This window comes from Somniosus microcephalus, chromosome 30 (genome assembly GCF_052327205.1).
Source record: "Somniosus microcephalus isolate GS21.2 chromosome 30, FLI_Smic_1.0, whole genome shotgun sequence".
Classification (NCBI taxonomy): domain Eukaryota; kingdom Metazoa; phylum Chordata; class Chondrichthyes; order Squaliformes; family Somniosidae; genus Somniosus; species Somniosus microcephalus.
In genome coordinates, this window is record NC_141016.1 from 37,986,421 (window position 1) to 38,003,381 (window position 16,961).

The 16,961-nt window shown below is 50.3% G+C and overlaps 1 protein-coding gene across 1 annotated transcript in view; it reads left to right on the forward strand.

The window, feature by feature from the left end:
- Window positions 1-16,153, forward strand: part of LOC147098153 (myelin-associated glycoprotein-like) — a 42,806-nt gene extending 26,653 nt beyond the window's left edge. Inside the window, exons 5-9 of the mRNA XM_085971348.1 lie at window positions 3,792-4,067; window positions 4,658-4,951; window positions 6,455-6,551; window positions 12,088-12,169; window positions 15,920-16,153. Of these exons, the coding sequence (XP_085827474.1) occupies window positions 3,792-4,067; window positions 4,658-4,951; window positions 6,455-6,551; window positions 12,088-12,169; window positions 15,920-16,153 (983 nt within the window). The remainder of the gene's footprint in view (window positions 1-3,791; window positions 4,068-4,657; window positions 4,952-6,454; window positions 6,552-12,087; window positions 12,170-15,919) is intronic.
- The last annotated feature ends 808 nt before the right edge of the window (window positions 16,154-16,961 follow it).

Here is a 16,961-nt window from a genome sequence, read left to right on the forward strand (position 1 = left end):
GTGCTGTGTGTTGAAACACTGCAAACAAGAGATCAACAAGACCTTGGATTCGACAAGCAATGTCCTAGACAGAGAATTGAAGGTATCTCCCTCGTTCACTCACATTGCCCAAACAGAGGGAACATTCCACAAGGGCAAACAAAGCTGAAGGACAGAAAGAAAGAACTTGTATTGTTATAGCACCTGTCACATCCTCAGCATCTCTGAGTTTTTCACAGTCAATGTAAACTGGCTGCCATGTTTGCGTATGTAACATTGACAACAGCTCAATATCAATTCATTGGCAGCCAAGCCCTTGGGAACATCCTGAAGACATGAAACGCACTTTCTTGCTTTATAGAAGGATGGTGCCTCTACTGGTGGGAGGGTGTAATTACAGCATGACAGTTTACATAGGCAGTGTCCTTTATAAATGTTGACATAGGAACTTATAATGGGGAAAGATGGCTGGAAATGCATGCAGACAAAAGATACAGAGAGATGAAGCATGGATCTCCGCTGTTCACTGTGTTTCCTCACAATAAAATCTTTATTTGTCTTTAGACGTACCACGGAATCTCTCAATTACATCTCTAAATATGATTGAAGATTCATCGATCAATATTATAGAAGGGAATTCTACACTGATACTCTGCTCTGTCGATAGCTTCCCAGCTTCTAACCTGAAGTGGCAACATCTTGGTGTTACAATGAACAGAACAAGTTCCAACAACGAGTTGTGGTTGGAGTTTAATTATGTTTCATCCATGGTAGCTGGAGACTATCAGTGTGTGGCAGAGAATGAACATGGAGCAGTGGAGAGGACCATAACCATCTCTGTGGAATGTGAGTGTACAGATACTTTCATATGTTTCTAAATACAAACAAATTAATATCTGTGGGAGAATATGTAATTTACAAAGAATATGCCTCTCAGTCACATGCACATAGAAACATAGAAACATAGAAACATAGAAGATAGGAGCAGGAGTAGGCCATTTGGCCCCTCGAGCCTGCTCCGCCATTCAATGAGATCATGGCTGATCATCCAAATTCAGTACCCTGTCCCTGCCTTCTCCCCACATCCCTTGATCCCTTTAGCCTTAAGAAATATATCTAACTCCTTCTTGAATATATTTAATGAATTGGCCTCCACTACATTCTGTGGTAGAGAATTCCACAGGTTCACCACTCTCTGGGTGAAGAAGTTCCTCCTCATCTCTGTCCTAAATGGCTTACCCCTTATCCTTAGACTGTGTCCCCTGGTTCTGGACTCCCCGGCCATCGGGAACATCCTTCCTGCATCTAGTCTGTCTAGTCCTGTTAGAATTTTATAAGTTTCAATGAGATCCCCTCTCATTCCTCTAAACTCCAGCGAGTATAAGCCCAATCGACCCAATCTCTCCTCACACGTCATTCCTGCCATCCCAGGTATGAGTCTGGTGAATCTTTGCTGCACTCCCTCCATGGCAAGAACATCCTTCCTCAGATAAGGCGACCAAAACTGCACACAATATTCAAGGTGTGGTCTCACCAAGGTCCTGTACAACTGCAGCAAGACATCCTTGTTCCTGTACTCGAACCCTCTCACTACGAAGGCCAACATACCATTTGCCTTCTTAACCGCCTGCTGCACCTGCATGCTTACCTTCAGCGACTGGTGCACAAGGACACCCAGGTCTCGTTGCACTTCCCCTTCTCCCAATCTATTCCCTAATCTGCCTTCCTGTTTTTGACACCAAAGTGGATAACCTCGCATTTATCCACATTATACTGCATCTGCCATGCTTCTGCCCAATCACCCAACCTGTCCAAATCATACTGGAGTTTCTCGGCATCCTCCTCACAGCACACACGCCCACCCAGCTTTGTGTCATCTGCAAACTTGGAGCTATTACATCTAGTTCCCTCGTCTAGATCATTAATATATATTGTGAATAGCTGGGGTCCTAGGACCGATCCCTGCGGTACCCCACTAGTCACTGCCTGCCACTTGGAAAAAGACCCGTTTAGTCCAACTCTTTGCTTTCTGTCTGCCAACCAGTTCTCTATCCAAGTCAGTACCTTGCCCCCAATCCTTAACTTTACATGCTAATCTCTTATGCGGGACCTTATCGAAAGCCTTCTGAAAGTCCAAAAACACCACATCCACTGGTTCTCCCTTATCTATTTTACCAGTTACATCCTCAAAAAATTCCAGTAGATTAGTCAAGCATGATTTACCTTTTGTAAATCCATGTTGACTTTGTCTGATCCTGTCACTGTTTTCCAAGTGCTCTGCTATTACATCTTTTATAATGGACTCTAGCATTTTCCCCACTACTGATGTCAGGCTTACTGGTCTATAATTCCCCGTTTTCTCTCTACCACCTATTTTAAATAGTGGGGTAACATTAGCTACCCTCCAACCCATGGGAACTGTTCCAGAGTCTATCGAATTTTGGAAGATGACCAGCAATGCATCTACTATTTCTAGGGCCACTTCCTTAAGTACCCTAGGATGTAGATGATCAGGCCCTGGGGATTTATCGGCCTTCAATCCTATCAATTTCCCTAACACCATTTCCCTACACATGCTGATTTCTTTCAGTTCCTCCTTCTTATTAGACCCTATGTTCCCCGACATCTCTGGGAGGTTATTTGTGTCCTCCTTTGTGAAGACAGAACCAAAGTATGTATTTAATTGGTCTGCCATTTCTTTGTTCCCCGTTATAAATTCCCCTGATTCTGACCGCAAGGGACCTACGCTTGACTTCACCAATCTTTTTCTCTTCACTTATCTATAAAAGCTTTTACAGTCAGTTTTTATGTTCCCTGAAAGCTTACTCTCATACTCTATTTTCCCCCTCTTAATTAATCCCTTTGTCCTCCTTTGCTGAATCCTAAACTGCTCCCAATCCTCAGGTTTACTGCTTTTTGTGGCCAATTTCCTCTCTTTGGATCTTATGCTATCCCTAATTTCCCTTGTTAGCCATGGTTGATTCACCTTTTTTGTTTTATTTTTATGCCAAACAGGGATGAACAAATTCTGTAGTTCATCCATGCAATCTTTGAATGTTTGCCATTGCCTATCCACCGTCAACCGTTTGAGTAACATTCCCCAATCAATCCTACCCAACTCTCGGCTCATACCATCGTAGTTTCCTTTATTTAAATTCAGGACCCTAGTCTCTGAGTCAACGACTTCACTCTCCATCTTAATGAAGAATTGTATCATATTATGATCGCTCCGACCCAAGGGGCCTCGCACAACAAGATTGCTAATTAATCCTTCTTTGTACATATGTACATAAACTCCCCACCTCTCCCTCCTCCTTTAAGAGGCCCCTTAAAGCCTACCTCTCTGACTAAGATTTTGATCACCTGTCCTAATATCTCCTTATGTGGCTCGGTGTCAAATTTTAACTGAGCGTCTTAAAGGATGAGAGAGACAGAGAGGATTAGGGAGAGAATTCCAGAGCTTGTGGCGTAGGAAGCTGAAGGAGTGGTGGGAATCAGGGATGGGTAGGAGGCCAAAATTAGATGAATGCAGCGATCTCGAAGCTTGTAGGGCTGGAGGAGGTTACAGAGATAGGGAGATGGGCAAGGATCATAAAGGGACTCGAGCACAATGATGGGAATTTTAATTTCGAAGTGTTACTGGACTGGGAGCCAATTGAAGTCAGCGAGCAACAGGGGGTGATGGGTGAGTGGGACTTTGTATATGGGGCAGCAGATTAGGACAAGCTACAGTTTACGGAGGATGGAAGATTGTAGGGCCGGCCGGAATAGCATCCGAATTACCGGCTGACTATTCTCTGGTCTTGTTCCAGATCCACCCAAGGAGACGAAAGTGGCCATCAGTGGAGTCACGGGTGGAATAAGAGAGGGAAGCAACATCACGTTAACCTGCTCCAGCGAAAGCGTCCCCCCGGCATCGAGTTACACCTGGTTCAGGATCGACAGAACCACGATCGTCCAGTTAAACACAAGTGCTCGGTCCATCTACTTCAGTCACGTAACACGGGAGAATGATGCCAGTTTCTACTGTACAGCGAGGAACCAACTGGGTATCGGCAAGTCCACCACTGTACACCTGAGTGTGGAATGTAAGTAGTTTACTCTATCGGTCTCTTATTAAAGCTCAGGCACTTCCTGTCTAAAAAGAGCTTACTTCCTGTCGTCACATTTCCAGTGTCCAGTGTTCCCGTTATGTCCAGTGACCACATTTCTAATGCTGACTGGCTATGTAAACGTCACGCTGTAATTACAACCTCCCACCAGTGAGCAATTAAAATCGGGAACACTCAGAAGGCCAAAATTGGAGAAGCTCAGAGATTACGGAGCATTGTAGGGCTGGAGGAGGTTACAGAGATAGGGAGGGGCGAGGCCATGGAGGGATTTGAAAACAAGGATGAGAATTTTAAAATCGATGCCTTTCTTGATGGGAGCAAATGTAGGTCAGAGAGCCACAGGGGGTGATGGGTGAACGTGACTTGGTGCGAGTGAGGACATGGGTGGCGGGATTTTGAATGACCTCAAGTTTACGCAGGGTGGAAGATGGGGGTCCAGCCAGGAGTGCTTTGGAATAATCAAGTCTAGAGGTAACAAAGGCATGGATGAGGGTTTCAGAGTTAGGTTCAATCTTACAGTCATACGGTGCTACGACATTGCCTAATTGTTGTTCTCCCCTCCACAGATAAGCCGGATATTTCACAGAAGTCGCAGTGCACTCGGAGGGCTGAGGGCATCACCTGTGTCTGTGCAGCCAGATCCAACCCGCCTGGAGCCCTCACCTGGTACCTCCCCCACACTAACAGCAGTGGCAACCAAACGCACGACAGTTTCGTGGCATGGCAGGTCAGCAACGGGCAGCTGGTGACTGGCCACCTGACCCTAAGAGGACGCCAGGGTGAGGAGGAAGCGACGGCCTTCTGCTCGGTTAGAAACCGGCACGGAGAAGCCTTGTTCAAAGTATATCTGTGGGTCAAAGGTGAGAGCACATTTTGGGATCACTCTCTGTTCAGCCGCCCAGATCCCTACGCTCTGGAATTCCCTCCCTCAACCTCAACCTCTCCGCCTCTCTACCTCTCTTTCCTCCATTAAAACGTTCCTTAAAACCTACCTCTTTGACCAAGCTTTTGGTCACCTGTCCTAATGTGATATATGATCAGGGAATCTCCTCAAAATGTGATAGTGTAGATGGAGAGAAGCCATTTCCCTTGATGGGGTGAACAAGGGTGGCATAAGCTGATAATCAGAGCTTTCAGGGGTGATGTCAGGAAGCACTTCTTCACACAAAGGGTAGTGGAAATCTGGAGCTCTCTTCCCCCGAAAAGATGTTGAGGCTGGAGGTCAATTGCAAAGGAAAATAGGTTACACAAACCGGGATTATATTGAAGTATTGTGTTCAGTTCTGGGCACCACACCTTAGGAAGGATATATTGGCCTTGGAGGGAGTGCAGTGTAGATTTATCAGAATAAAACCCGCACTCAAAGAGTTAAATTATGAGGAGCGATTGCACAAACTTAGGGTTATGCTCCCCGGAATTTAGAAGGTGAAGGGTTAATTCTATCGACGTTTCCAATATATTCTGGGGAACTGATAGCATAGACGCTCCTATGAAGCATCTTGGGGTGTTTTACTTTGTTACAGGTGCTATATAAATACAACTTGTTGTTGTCTGCTACAAGACAGCTGATTGTTGCATGAGTTAGAGCAGAATGGTCCCAGGGATGAGCGACTTCAGTGACGTGGCGAGACTGGAGAATCTGGGGTTGTTCTCCTTAGAGCGGAGACGGTTATGAGGAGATTTAATAGAGGTGTTCAAAATCATGAAGGGTTTTGATAGAGTAGATAGGGAGAAACTGGAGGTCGACAAATATTACATCTTTAGATATTACACATTTTGATACTTATATATAAATGTTATATCTATAAATATTACATAGAAAAGGAAGATTGCATTTATATGACGCTTATATAGTCTCAAAGTACTTACAGCCAATGGAGAACTTTTGAAGTGCAGTCACTGTTGTAATTTAGGAAACATGGCTGCCAATTTGCACACAGCAAGATCCCACGAATAGCGATGTGATAATGACCAGATAATCTGTTATTTTAATAATGTTGGTTGATATATATATAACAGTAAGAAGGTGGTTCACGAACATCTCTTTAGGGAAGGAAACCTGCCGTCTTTACCCAGTCTGGGCCTATATGTGACTCCAGTCCCACACCAATGCGCCTGGCTCTTAACTACCCTCTGAAGTAGCCACTCAGTTTGTATCAACCCAACTAGCAGTGGTTCAAGAAGAAGTTCCACCACCACCTTCTCAAGGGGTAACCATGGATGGGCAATAGATGCTGGCCTTGCCAGAGGCGCCCACCCCGCAAGAATGAATTGTCATAAATTGAGCGAGTGTATCACTTCTTGAGGTACATCAGAGCACCATTCCAAAACTGTACTGCAGTAATTAATGGCTGTTTTTACAGGCAGAGACTCAAATGAATGGAAAGTAGGATTGCTTGCGGCTGGGATCATGCTGAGTGTTGAACTGGCTGGATTCCTAATCTTCAAGTACGTGAGAAAGTAAGTGTGAAGGTTTAACTTTGTTTTTTTATCAAAGTCTTTACTTCAATCTTCTCTTCTTAAGTCAGTGGCTGATTCCCTCGGGTTCAGCGCCTGACGCCACTCCTGTAAGTGGTCCCTTCGTTCCTTGCAATCTGGAGTGCGACTTTCACGGCCCAGTATCCAGGAGAATGCTAACAAGACCCAGCGATCGCTCACTCTGCACACTCGCTGCTGGACTGTATAAGGGGGGCCTCGAGGATGTGAATTAATAACAGCACATTCGTATGTTCTACCTTTCACCCTCTGATTTAGATTCAAAAGGATGATACCAGAACTAAGAGGTTACAGCGATCAGGAAAGATTGAATAGGCTGGGGCTCTGTTCTCTCGAAAAGAGAAGACTGAGTAGTGACCTGATAGAAGTCTTTAAAATTATGACGGTATTTGATAGGGTAGATGTTGCAAAGATGTTTCCATTTGTAGGGGAGACTAAAACTGGGGGTCATCAATATAAGATCATCACCAATAAATCTGTGATGAAATATGCCTTCATCAGCCCATGTGTTTTACCTGCTTGTATTTTACCTGCTTGTACTTTACCTGCTTGTATTGTGTGAACCGCACCCTTTTGTTCCTATTGTGTGTATTGGCTACGCCCCTGTCTTTTGCCATATAAAGGTCTCAGGAGCTGTATGAGTCATTCACTACCAGACGAACCCGATGTGGGAAGACCCGCTATGCTGCTATGTTCTTAGTGATTAAAAGCCTTCAGTTGAATCCTTGACTTTGAGTCATTGATGGCATATCAATTTTAATCACTAAAACACCAAGATGGATCGACTCCTGAAACCAGAGCACTTGGATCTGGACCCCCATGCCTCAGACGCAGCCACACAGTTCGGACACTGGTTCCAATGCTTCGAATTTTTCATTGCAAACTCATCCACTGCCATAGCCGCAGCCGAAACCGCTACTGGAGACATGAAACTGGGAATCCTGCGAAACTGGGTGAGCCATCGGGTCTCACCTCTCATCCAAGATGCCACCAGCTACGAGGAGGCCTGCACCATCCTGAAGGCCCACTACGCGCGGCCAATAAACGTGGTGTACGCCAGGCATCTTCTGACTACTCGCACGCAGCGGCATGGTGAGTCACTAGAGGACTTTATACTAAACCTAAAAGTATTGGGCAGAGACTGTAACTGTAAGGCCGTGTCTGCCATCGTGTACACGGAGGAGCTGATCCGAGACTCCCTTATTGCGGGCCTCAGTTCAAGTTATATTCGGCAGAAACTGTTTGAAAAGGAGGGACTGGACTTAAAACAGGCTATAGATATAGCGCGATCGCTGGATATGGCCCAGAGGAACTCTGAATCCTGTTCCCCAGGCCACGCAGCCGTGGGGGCCGCCATCTTGGAAGCCATCTTCACCTCCCAGGTCTCAGGCCAGCCCAGCACCATCGGAGCCCCAGCCTCCACCCAGGAGCCCCACTACTGCCGCGATGCATCGGGGCCCGAAATGCTACTTCTGCGGTCAGGACAAACACTCCAGGCATCTGTGCCCAGCGAAGGGCACCACCTGTTTTAAATGCGGGAAGAAAGGACATTTCAGCAAAGTCTGCAGAGGGAACCCCGCCTCCAACTCCACCACCGCCGCGTGCGCGCCGTGGGAGCGGCCATCTTGGAAGCCATCTTGTCCACCCTCATGGAGTCCACCATCTTGCCCCGACTACACGGACCTCCAGGACCCACTGGTGGCCTCGATCACAGTGGATCAATCCAGGCCACATCCGTTGTCTAAATCGATGATGGACATAGAGGTAAACGGGAACAAGGTTAAATGCTTGATTGACTGCGGGAGCACCGAAAGCTTTATTCATCCTAGCCTGGTAAAACGACTTTCTCTAACGATAGTCCCCACACAGGGCAAAATCGCCATGGCCGATAAGACTCATACCTCAAAAATTACAGGTTTCTGCGCGGTTATGTTGTCGGTAAAAGGCAATGATTACAGAGATTTTAAACTATTGATAATGCCAGATCTCTGTGTGAGCGTGATCTTGGGTCTGGACTTCCAGTGCCACCACCAAAGTATCACGCTTACCTACGGTGGGTCCCAGCCGCCCCTCACAGTGTGCGGTCTGGCTACCCTGAAGGTCAAGCCGCCCTCTCTGTTCGCCAACCTCGCACCCAACTGTCGACCCATAGCGACCAAGAGTAGGCGGTACAGCTGGGAGGATAGATGGTTCATTGCGTCGGAAGTAGAAAGACTCAAGCGGGAGGGTATCATCGAATGCAGTACCAGCCCGTGGCACGCCCAGGTAGTAGTAGTTAAGGGTAGCGAAAAGAAGCGGATGGTGATAGATTATAGCCAGACGGTTAATCTATATACCCAGCTAGATGCCTACCCTCTGCCCCACATAGCGGATATGGTTAACCAAATCGCGCAATACTGGGTGTTTTCCACCATCGACCTAAAATCGGCATACCACCAGCTCCCCATTAGGCCGGAGGACCGTCCATACACCGCCTTCGAGGCGAACGGACGTCTCTACCACTTCCTCAGAGTCCCCTTTGGGGTAATGAACGGGGTCTCGGTCTTCCAGCGGGAGATGGACCGCATGGTCGATGAGAACCAGTTAACAGCCACCTACCCATACCTAGACAACGTCACCATCTGCGGCCACGACCAGCAAGACCACGACTCGAACCTCGCGAGATTTCTGAAAACCGCCCTCAGACTCAATCTCACCTACAACGAGGATAAGTGTGTCTTTAGCACCACGCGCCTCTGTATCCTGGGCTGCGTGGTGGAAAATGGGGAAATCGGTCCGGACCCCGACCGATTGCGCCCCCTACGGGAGCTACCCTTATCAAACACTCCCAAGGCCCTGAAAAGGTGCCTGGGGTTCTTCTCCTATTACGCCCAATGGGTCCTCAATTGTTCCGACAAGGCCCGTCCCCTCCTGAAATCAACGTCCTTCCCGCTCACAGCCGAGGCCCACGCCGCCTTCAACAGCATTAAACACAACATTGAGAAGGCCGCGCTGCGGGCAGTGGATGAAAACATCCCTTTCCAGATCGAAAGCGATGCGTCCGACTTCGCTTTAGCAGCCACCCTCAACCAGGATGGGCGGCCCGTAGCCTTTTTCTCAAGAACCCTCCAAGGGCCCGAGATCAGGCACTCCTCGGTAGAGAAGGAGGCCCAGGCCATAGTGGAGGCAGTGCGGCACTGGAGGCACTACCTAGCCGGCAAACGCTTCACCCTGCTTACCGACCAGCGGTCGGTAGCCTTCATGTTTAACAACAAACAGAGGGGGAAGATCAAGAACGACAAAATTCTCAGGTGGCGGATCGAACTCTCCATGTTTGAGTACGACATAATATATAGGCCGGGGGCCCTCAACAAATCCCCCGACGCCCTATCACGAGGGATGTGTGCCAGCATCCAGGGGGACAGGCTACAGGGCCTCCACAATGGCCTCTGCCACCCGGGGGTCACCCGGCTATTCCACTTTAGAAAATCCCATAACCTGCCCTATTCCATCGAGGAGGTCCGGTCTATGACCAGGGACTGCCGCACCTGTGCGGAATGCAAGCCCCGTTTTTTCAGACCCGACCAAGCCCACCTGATCAAAGCTACACGGCCATTCGAGCGCCTGAGCTTAGATTTCAAGGGACCACTCCCCTCCACCGACCGCAATGTGTACTTTCTCAACATTATGGACGAGTACTCCCGCTTCTCATTCGCCTACCCCTGCCCAGATATGACCAGTGCCACGGTCATCAAGTGCCTCGGCAACCTGTTTTGCACGTTCAGCATGCCTAACTACATCCACACTAACAGGGGGGCGTCGTTCATGAGCGACGAACTGCGCCAATACCTGCTGTCGAAGTGGATAGCCATGAGTCGGACCACTAGTTATAACCCCCGGGGTAATGGGCAAGTGGAGAGGGAGAACGCGACAGTGTGGAAGGCGGTCACCTTAGCACTAAGGTCTAAAGGCCTCCCCACCTCCCGCTGGCAGGAGGTCCTCCCAGACGTACTCCACTCGATAAGGTCGCTACTGTGTACTGCTACTAACGCCACTCCTCACGAGAAGGTGTTTGTTTTTCCCCGCAAATCAACCTCAGGAGTATCCCTACCCTCGTGGCTCTCCACCCCAGGGACAGTCCTGTTACGGAAGCATGTGAGGGGCCACAAAATGGATCCCCTCGTGGAGGCAGTACACCTACTCCACGCAAACCCACAGTACACGTACGTCAAGCACGCCGACGGGCGTGAAGACACCGTGTCCATAAAGGACCTCGCCTCGGCAGGAAGCGACGACGACGACCCATCACCACCACCCCCAGAAGAACCTCCACCATCCACAGAGGTACCTGCAACACCCCCAGCACATGGGTATGCCCAGGAGGGCACCACGGACTCCCGGTTGGAACCCGAGGTACTGTTGCGACATTCAGGAAGGACTATCACACCCCCGGACAGACTAAATCTGTAGAAGGGGTGAATGTGGTGAAATATGCCTTCATCAGCCCATGTGTTTTACCTGCTTGTATTTTACCTGCTTGTATTTTACCTGCTTGTATTTTACCTGCTTGTATTGTGTGAACCGCACCCTTTTGTTCCTATTGTGTGTATTGGCTACGCCCCTGTCTTTTGCCATATAAAGGTCTCAGGAGCTGTATGAGTTATTCACTACCAGACGAACCCGATGTGGGAAGACCTGCTATGCTGCTATGTTCTTAGTAATTAAAAGCCTTCAGTTGAATCCTTGTCTTTGAGTCATTGATGGCATATCAAAATCCAAGAGGGAATTCAGGAGAAACTTCTTTACCCAGAGGGTGGTAAGAATGTGGAACTCGCTCCCACATGTAGTGGTTGAGGCGAATAACACAGATACATTTAAGAGGAAACTAGATAAACACATGATGGAGAAAGGAATAGAAGGATATGTTGATAGGGTTAAATGAAAGAGGGGTGGGAGGAGACTCTTGTGGAGCATAAACACTGGCATGGGCCAATTGGGTCAGTTAAAGGGAGATTTAACAGAGGTGCTCAAAATCAAGAGGGGTTTTGACAGAGTAAATAAGGAGAAACTGTTTCCACTGGCAGGAGGGCCGGTAACCAGCGGACGCAGATTTATGGTCATTGGCAAAAAGCCAGCGGGGTCGATGAGGAGCAATATTTTTACGTCGTGAGTTGTTATGATCTGGAATGGACCACCTGAAAGGGCGGTGGATGCAGATTCAATACTAACTTTCACAAAGGGATTTAGATAAATACTTGAAGAGGAAAAGGTTGCAGGGCTATGGGGAAAGAGCAGAGGGGAATTTGGACTAATTGGAGAGCTCTTTCAAAGAGCAGGCACAGGCACGATGGGTCGAATGGCCTCATTCTGTGCTGTGTGATCCGATGACTCAATGTATGTGGACAGAAGTGATTTAAAGAGAGAGTCCAGTAGTTGTTGTAACGTTACAGTGGGGTCTGGGCCTGTCCTGCACTGACAGTCTGATATATGATAATCACAACACGATATTCTGCTATTTCAGGAGAAAGGCAGCAACTGAGGAGAGAGCTTCAGGGACCAGTGACATTGCAATGGCCTTCAGTCTACTCCCCGAGAAGCACCAGGTAATGCAAAGAGACCTGGGTGTCCTTGTGCACCAGTCGCTGAAGGTAAGCATGCAGGTGCAGCAGGCGGTTAAGGCAACAAATGGTATGTTGGCCTTCGTAGCGAGAGGATTCGAGTACAAGAACAAGGATGTCTTGCTGCAGTTGTACAGGGCCTTGGTGAGACCGCACCTTGAGTATTGTGTGCAGTTTTGGTCACTTTACCTGAGGAAGGACGTTCTTGCCATGGAGGGAGTGCAGCGAAGATTCACCAGGCTGATACCTGGGATGGCAGGAATGACGTATGAGGAGAGATTGTGTCGATTCGGCTTATACTCACTGGAGTTTAGAAGATTGAGAGGGGATCTCATCGAAACCTATAAAATTCTGTCAGGTCTGGACAGACTAGATGCAGAAAGGATGTTTCTGATGGCCGGGGAGTCCAGAACCAGGGGTCATAGTCTAAGGATAAGGGGTAAGCCATTTAGGACTGAAATGAGGAGGAATTTCTTCACCCAGAGAGTGGTGAACCTGTGGATTTCTCTGCCACAGAGGGCAGTGGAGGCCAGTTCATTAAATATATTCAAGAAAGAGTTGGATATATTTCTTGAGGCTAAAGGGATCAAGGGATATGGGGAGAAGGCAGGGACAGGGTACTGAATTTGGATGATCAACCATGATCTCATTGCATGGCGGAGCAGGCTCGAAGGGCCGAATGGCCTACTCCTGCTCCTATCTTCTATGTATGTTACAGCAGCTGTTTGCACTTAGTCCGAAGCCTCAATCTCAGCGTGCAGACAAAGCGTGTCGGAGATTCCCAGTTAGGTTGTCAATGAATTGCTGCCTATGGTGTCAGCCGGGCTCCGTGGGTTTAGCTCTCTCTCTCTCTCTCTCGCCTTTCAATCAGAAGGTCGTGTGTTCGAGTCCCACTCATCAACTTAAACCCCATAACCCAGGTTGTCACTCCGAGTGCCAGTACTGAGGGAGCGCTGTACTGTCGGAGGGGCAGTACTGAGGGAGTGCTGCACTGTCGGAGGGGCAGTACTGAGGGAGCGCTGCACTGTCAGAGGGGCAGTACTGAGGGAGTGCTGCACTGTCGGAGGGGCAGTAGTGAGGGAGCGCTGCACTGTCAGAGGGGCAGTACTGAGGGAGTGCTGCACTGTCAGAGGGGCAGTACTGAGGGAGCGCCGCACTGTCGGATGGGCAGTACTGAGGGAGTGCTGCACTGTCGGAGGGGCAGTACTGAGGGAGTGCTGCACTGTCAGAGGGGCAGTACTGAGGGAGCGCTGCACTGTCGGAGGGGCAGTGCTGAGGGAGTGCTGCACTATCGGAGGGGCAGTACTGAGGGAGCGCCGCACTGTCGGATGGGCAGTACTGAGGGAGTGCTGACTGTTGGAGGGGCAGTACTGAGGAAGCGCGGCACTGTCAGAGGGGCAGTACTGAGGGAGCGCTGCACTGTCGGATGGGCAGTACTGAGGGAGTGCTGACTGTCGGAGGGGCAGTACTGAGGAAGCGCTGCACTGTCAGAGGGGCAGTACTGAGGGAGTGCTGCACTGTCGGAGGGGCAGTAGTGAGGGAGCGCTGCACTGTCAGAGGGGCAGTACTGAGGGAGTGCTGCACTGTCAGAGGGGCAGTACTGAGGGAGCGCCGCACTGTCGGATGGGCAGTACTGAGGGAGTGCTGCACTGTCGGAGGGGCAGTACTGAGGGAGTGCTGCACTGTCAGAGGGGCAGTACTGAGGGAGCGCTGCACTGTCGGAGGGGCAGTGCTGAGGGAGTGCTGCACTATCGGAGGGGCAGTACTGAGGGAGCGCCGCACTGTCGGATGGGCAGTACTGAGGGAGTGCTGACTGTTGGAGGGGCAGTACTGAGGAAGCGCGGCACTGTCAGAGGGGCAGTACTGAGGGAGCGCTGCACTGTCGGATGGGCAGTACTGAGGGAGTGCTGACTGTCGGAGGGGCAGTACTGAGGAAGCGCTGCACTGTCAGAGGGGCAGTACTGAGGGAGCGCTGTACTGTCGGAGGGGCTGTACTGAGGGAGTGCTGCACTATCGGAGGGGCAGTACTGAGGGAGTGCTGCACTGTCGGAGGGGCAGTGCTGAGGGAGTGCTGCACTATCGGAGGGGCAGTACTGAGGGAGTGCTGCACTGTCGGAGGGGCAGTGCTGAGGGAGCGCTGCACTATCGGAGTGGCAATACTGAGGGAGTGCTGCACTGTCGGAGGGGCAGTACTGAGGGAGTGCTGCACTGTCGGAGGGGCAGTACTGAGGGAGTGCTGCACTGTCGGAGGGGCAGTACTGAGGGAGCGCCGCAATGTCGGCGGGGCAGTACTGAGGGAGCGCCGCACTGTTGGAGGAGCAGTACTGAGGGAGTGCTGCACTGTTGGAGGGGCAATACTTAGGGAGTGCTGCACTGTCGGAGGGGCAGTACTGAGGGAGTGCTGCACTGTCGGAGGGGCAGTACTGAGGGAGTGCTGCACTGTCAGAGGGGCAGTACTGAGGGAGTGCTGCACTGTCGGAGGGGCAGTACTGAGGGAGTGCTGCACTGTTGGAGGGGCAATACTTAGGGAGTGCTGCACTGTCGGAGGGGCAGTACTGAGGGAGTGCTGCACTGTCGGAGGGGCAGTACTGAGGGAGTGCTGCACTGTCAGAGGGGCAGTACTGAGGGAGTGCTGCACTGTCGGAGGGGCAGTACTGAGGGAGCGCTGCACTGTCGGAGGGGCAGTACTGAGGGAGTGCTACTCTGTCGTAGGGGCAGTACTGAGGGAGGGCCGCACTGTCGGAGGGGCAGTACTGAGGGAGCGCTGCACTGTTGGAGGGGCAGTACTGAGGGAGTGCTACACTGTCGGAGGGGCAGTACTGAGGGAGCGCCGCACTGTCGGAGGGGTAGTACTGAGGGAGTGCTACAGTGTCGGAGGGGCAGTACTGAGGGAGCACCGCACTGTCGGAGGGGCAGTACCGCACTGTTGGAGCGGCAGTACTGAGGGAGCGCCGCACTGTTGGAGGGGCAGTACTGAGGGAGCACCGCACTGTCAAGGGGGCAGTACTGAGGGAGCACCGCACTGACGGAGGGGCAGTACGGAGGGAGTGCTACACTGTCAGGGGGGCAGTACTGAGGGAGCACCGCACTGACGGAGGGGCAGTACGGAGGGATTACTTAGGATGCACAACACAGAAATAGGCCATTTGGCCAAACCAGTCCATGCCGGCATTTATGCTCCATTCGAGCTTCCTCTCATCTAACTCCATCAGAATAACACTCTATTCCCTTCTCCCTCATATGCTTATCTAGCTTTGCCTTAAATGCACCTTAGCGAGAACCGCAATGTCAAACATGGCCATCTTTCAGATGATACATTAAATCTGCGGGCCCCATTTGCCCTCTCAGGTGGACATAAAAGTTCTCCCAGCCACTATGTCAAAGGGCAGGGGAGTTCTCCCTGGGTGTCCTGGGCCAACATTCATCCCTCAACCAACATCACTGTAAAAACAGACTGCTTTGTCATTTTCACGTTGCTTTTTGTGGGAGCTTGCTGTGCGCCAATTGGCTGCCGCGTTTCCTAATTTACAACAGCGACTACACATCAAAAAAGTAGTTAATTGACTGCAAATTCTCTGGAGTGGGACTCCAACCCACGGCGTTCTGACCCGAGGCGCGAGAGGGCTACCCAGAGCCACGGCTGACACTAGCAAGTCTATGCAACAATTTAACCTTATCAGCCCCGAGAAATGGTGAGAATGTCTTGTGCTTCCATTTTCTTTGTAGGGTTCGCAGAGCGTGGTGGGTGTTGACACCTGGAACACAACCAGTGACGCAACTAATGAGGCGAAGACACCAGCTCCCCAGGATCTCTCTGAAGGTGCGGCGGGAGGAGATGCTGGACATGGACAACCCGCCAAGCATGAGGACCTTCTGTACGCCAACATCAACTTCTTGAAGCTGCCCAGTGGTGACGATACTGTCCACAGTGGCGAGGACACGGAATACGCAGAGATTACATTCCAGTGAAACTAATTGTGAAACGGGGAGAGGGGTCAGGGGTGAGGAGGTGAGGGGTGAGGGAGGGTTTGAGTTTCCTGGTAACACCAGACAATCTGCTGGGGGAGATGTTGGGAGGAGGGAAGAGACTGAAAGGTTTTGCGTTTTGCGGGATTTGGGACAGAATGCTTGACCAGGGACAACTTGATGCTGACCCATTGGAGCAAAGGATTCATAGCTCCGCCTCTCACGCACAATCATCAAATGTGACGGGTGGAGGCGGTGATACGAGCTCCATTAATTACAGTCAGGGAATTCTATGGCACAGGAGGCAACCATTTGGCCCATCGCAACTGAAAGAGCTGTCCCCTTCATCCCGTTCCAACAGCCTTTCCCCCATTCAGCCATCAACCACTGTGCTAGTTCTCTGAAAGAACTCTCCCCTTAGTCCCAATCACCTGCCCCTTTCCCCATACTTATAAAAAAAAGTTTCTTATTTCAAATATTTCTCCAATTTCCTTTTAAAATCTATTCTGGATTCTGCTTCCCCCAGTGTCCCTGGCAGGACATTCCACGTCCCAACCATCCTCTGCTTAAAGACAGTCTCTCCCTGAACATCTGGTCAGTGTGTATTGTACAAAGTGAAGTACAGATGAGAGAGGCCATTCGACCCATCTAACTAAACATTCCACATAACCCCGGGATCCTCCGACCCCCATTCCCCAGTCTCCATCACCCCAAGCAGCCATTCCCCAGTCTCCCTCTCCCCGAGACCCCATTCCCCAGTCTCCCTCTCCCCGAGACCCCATTCCCCAGTCTCCCTCTCCCCCGAGACACC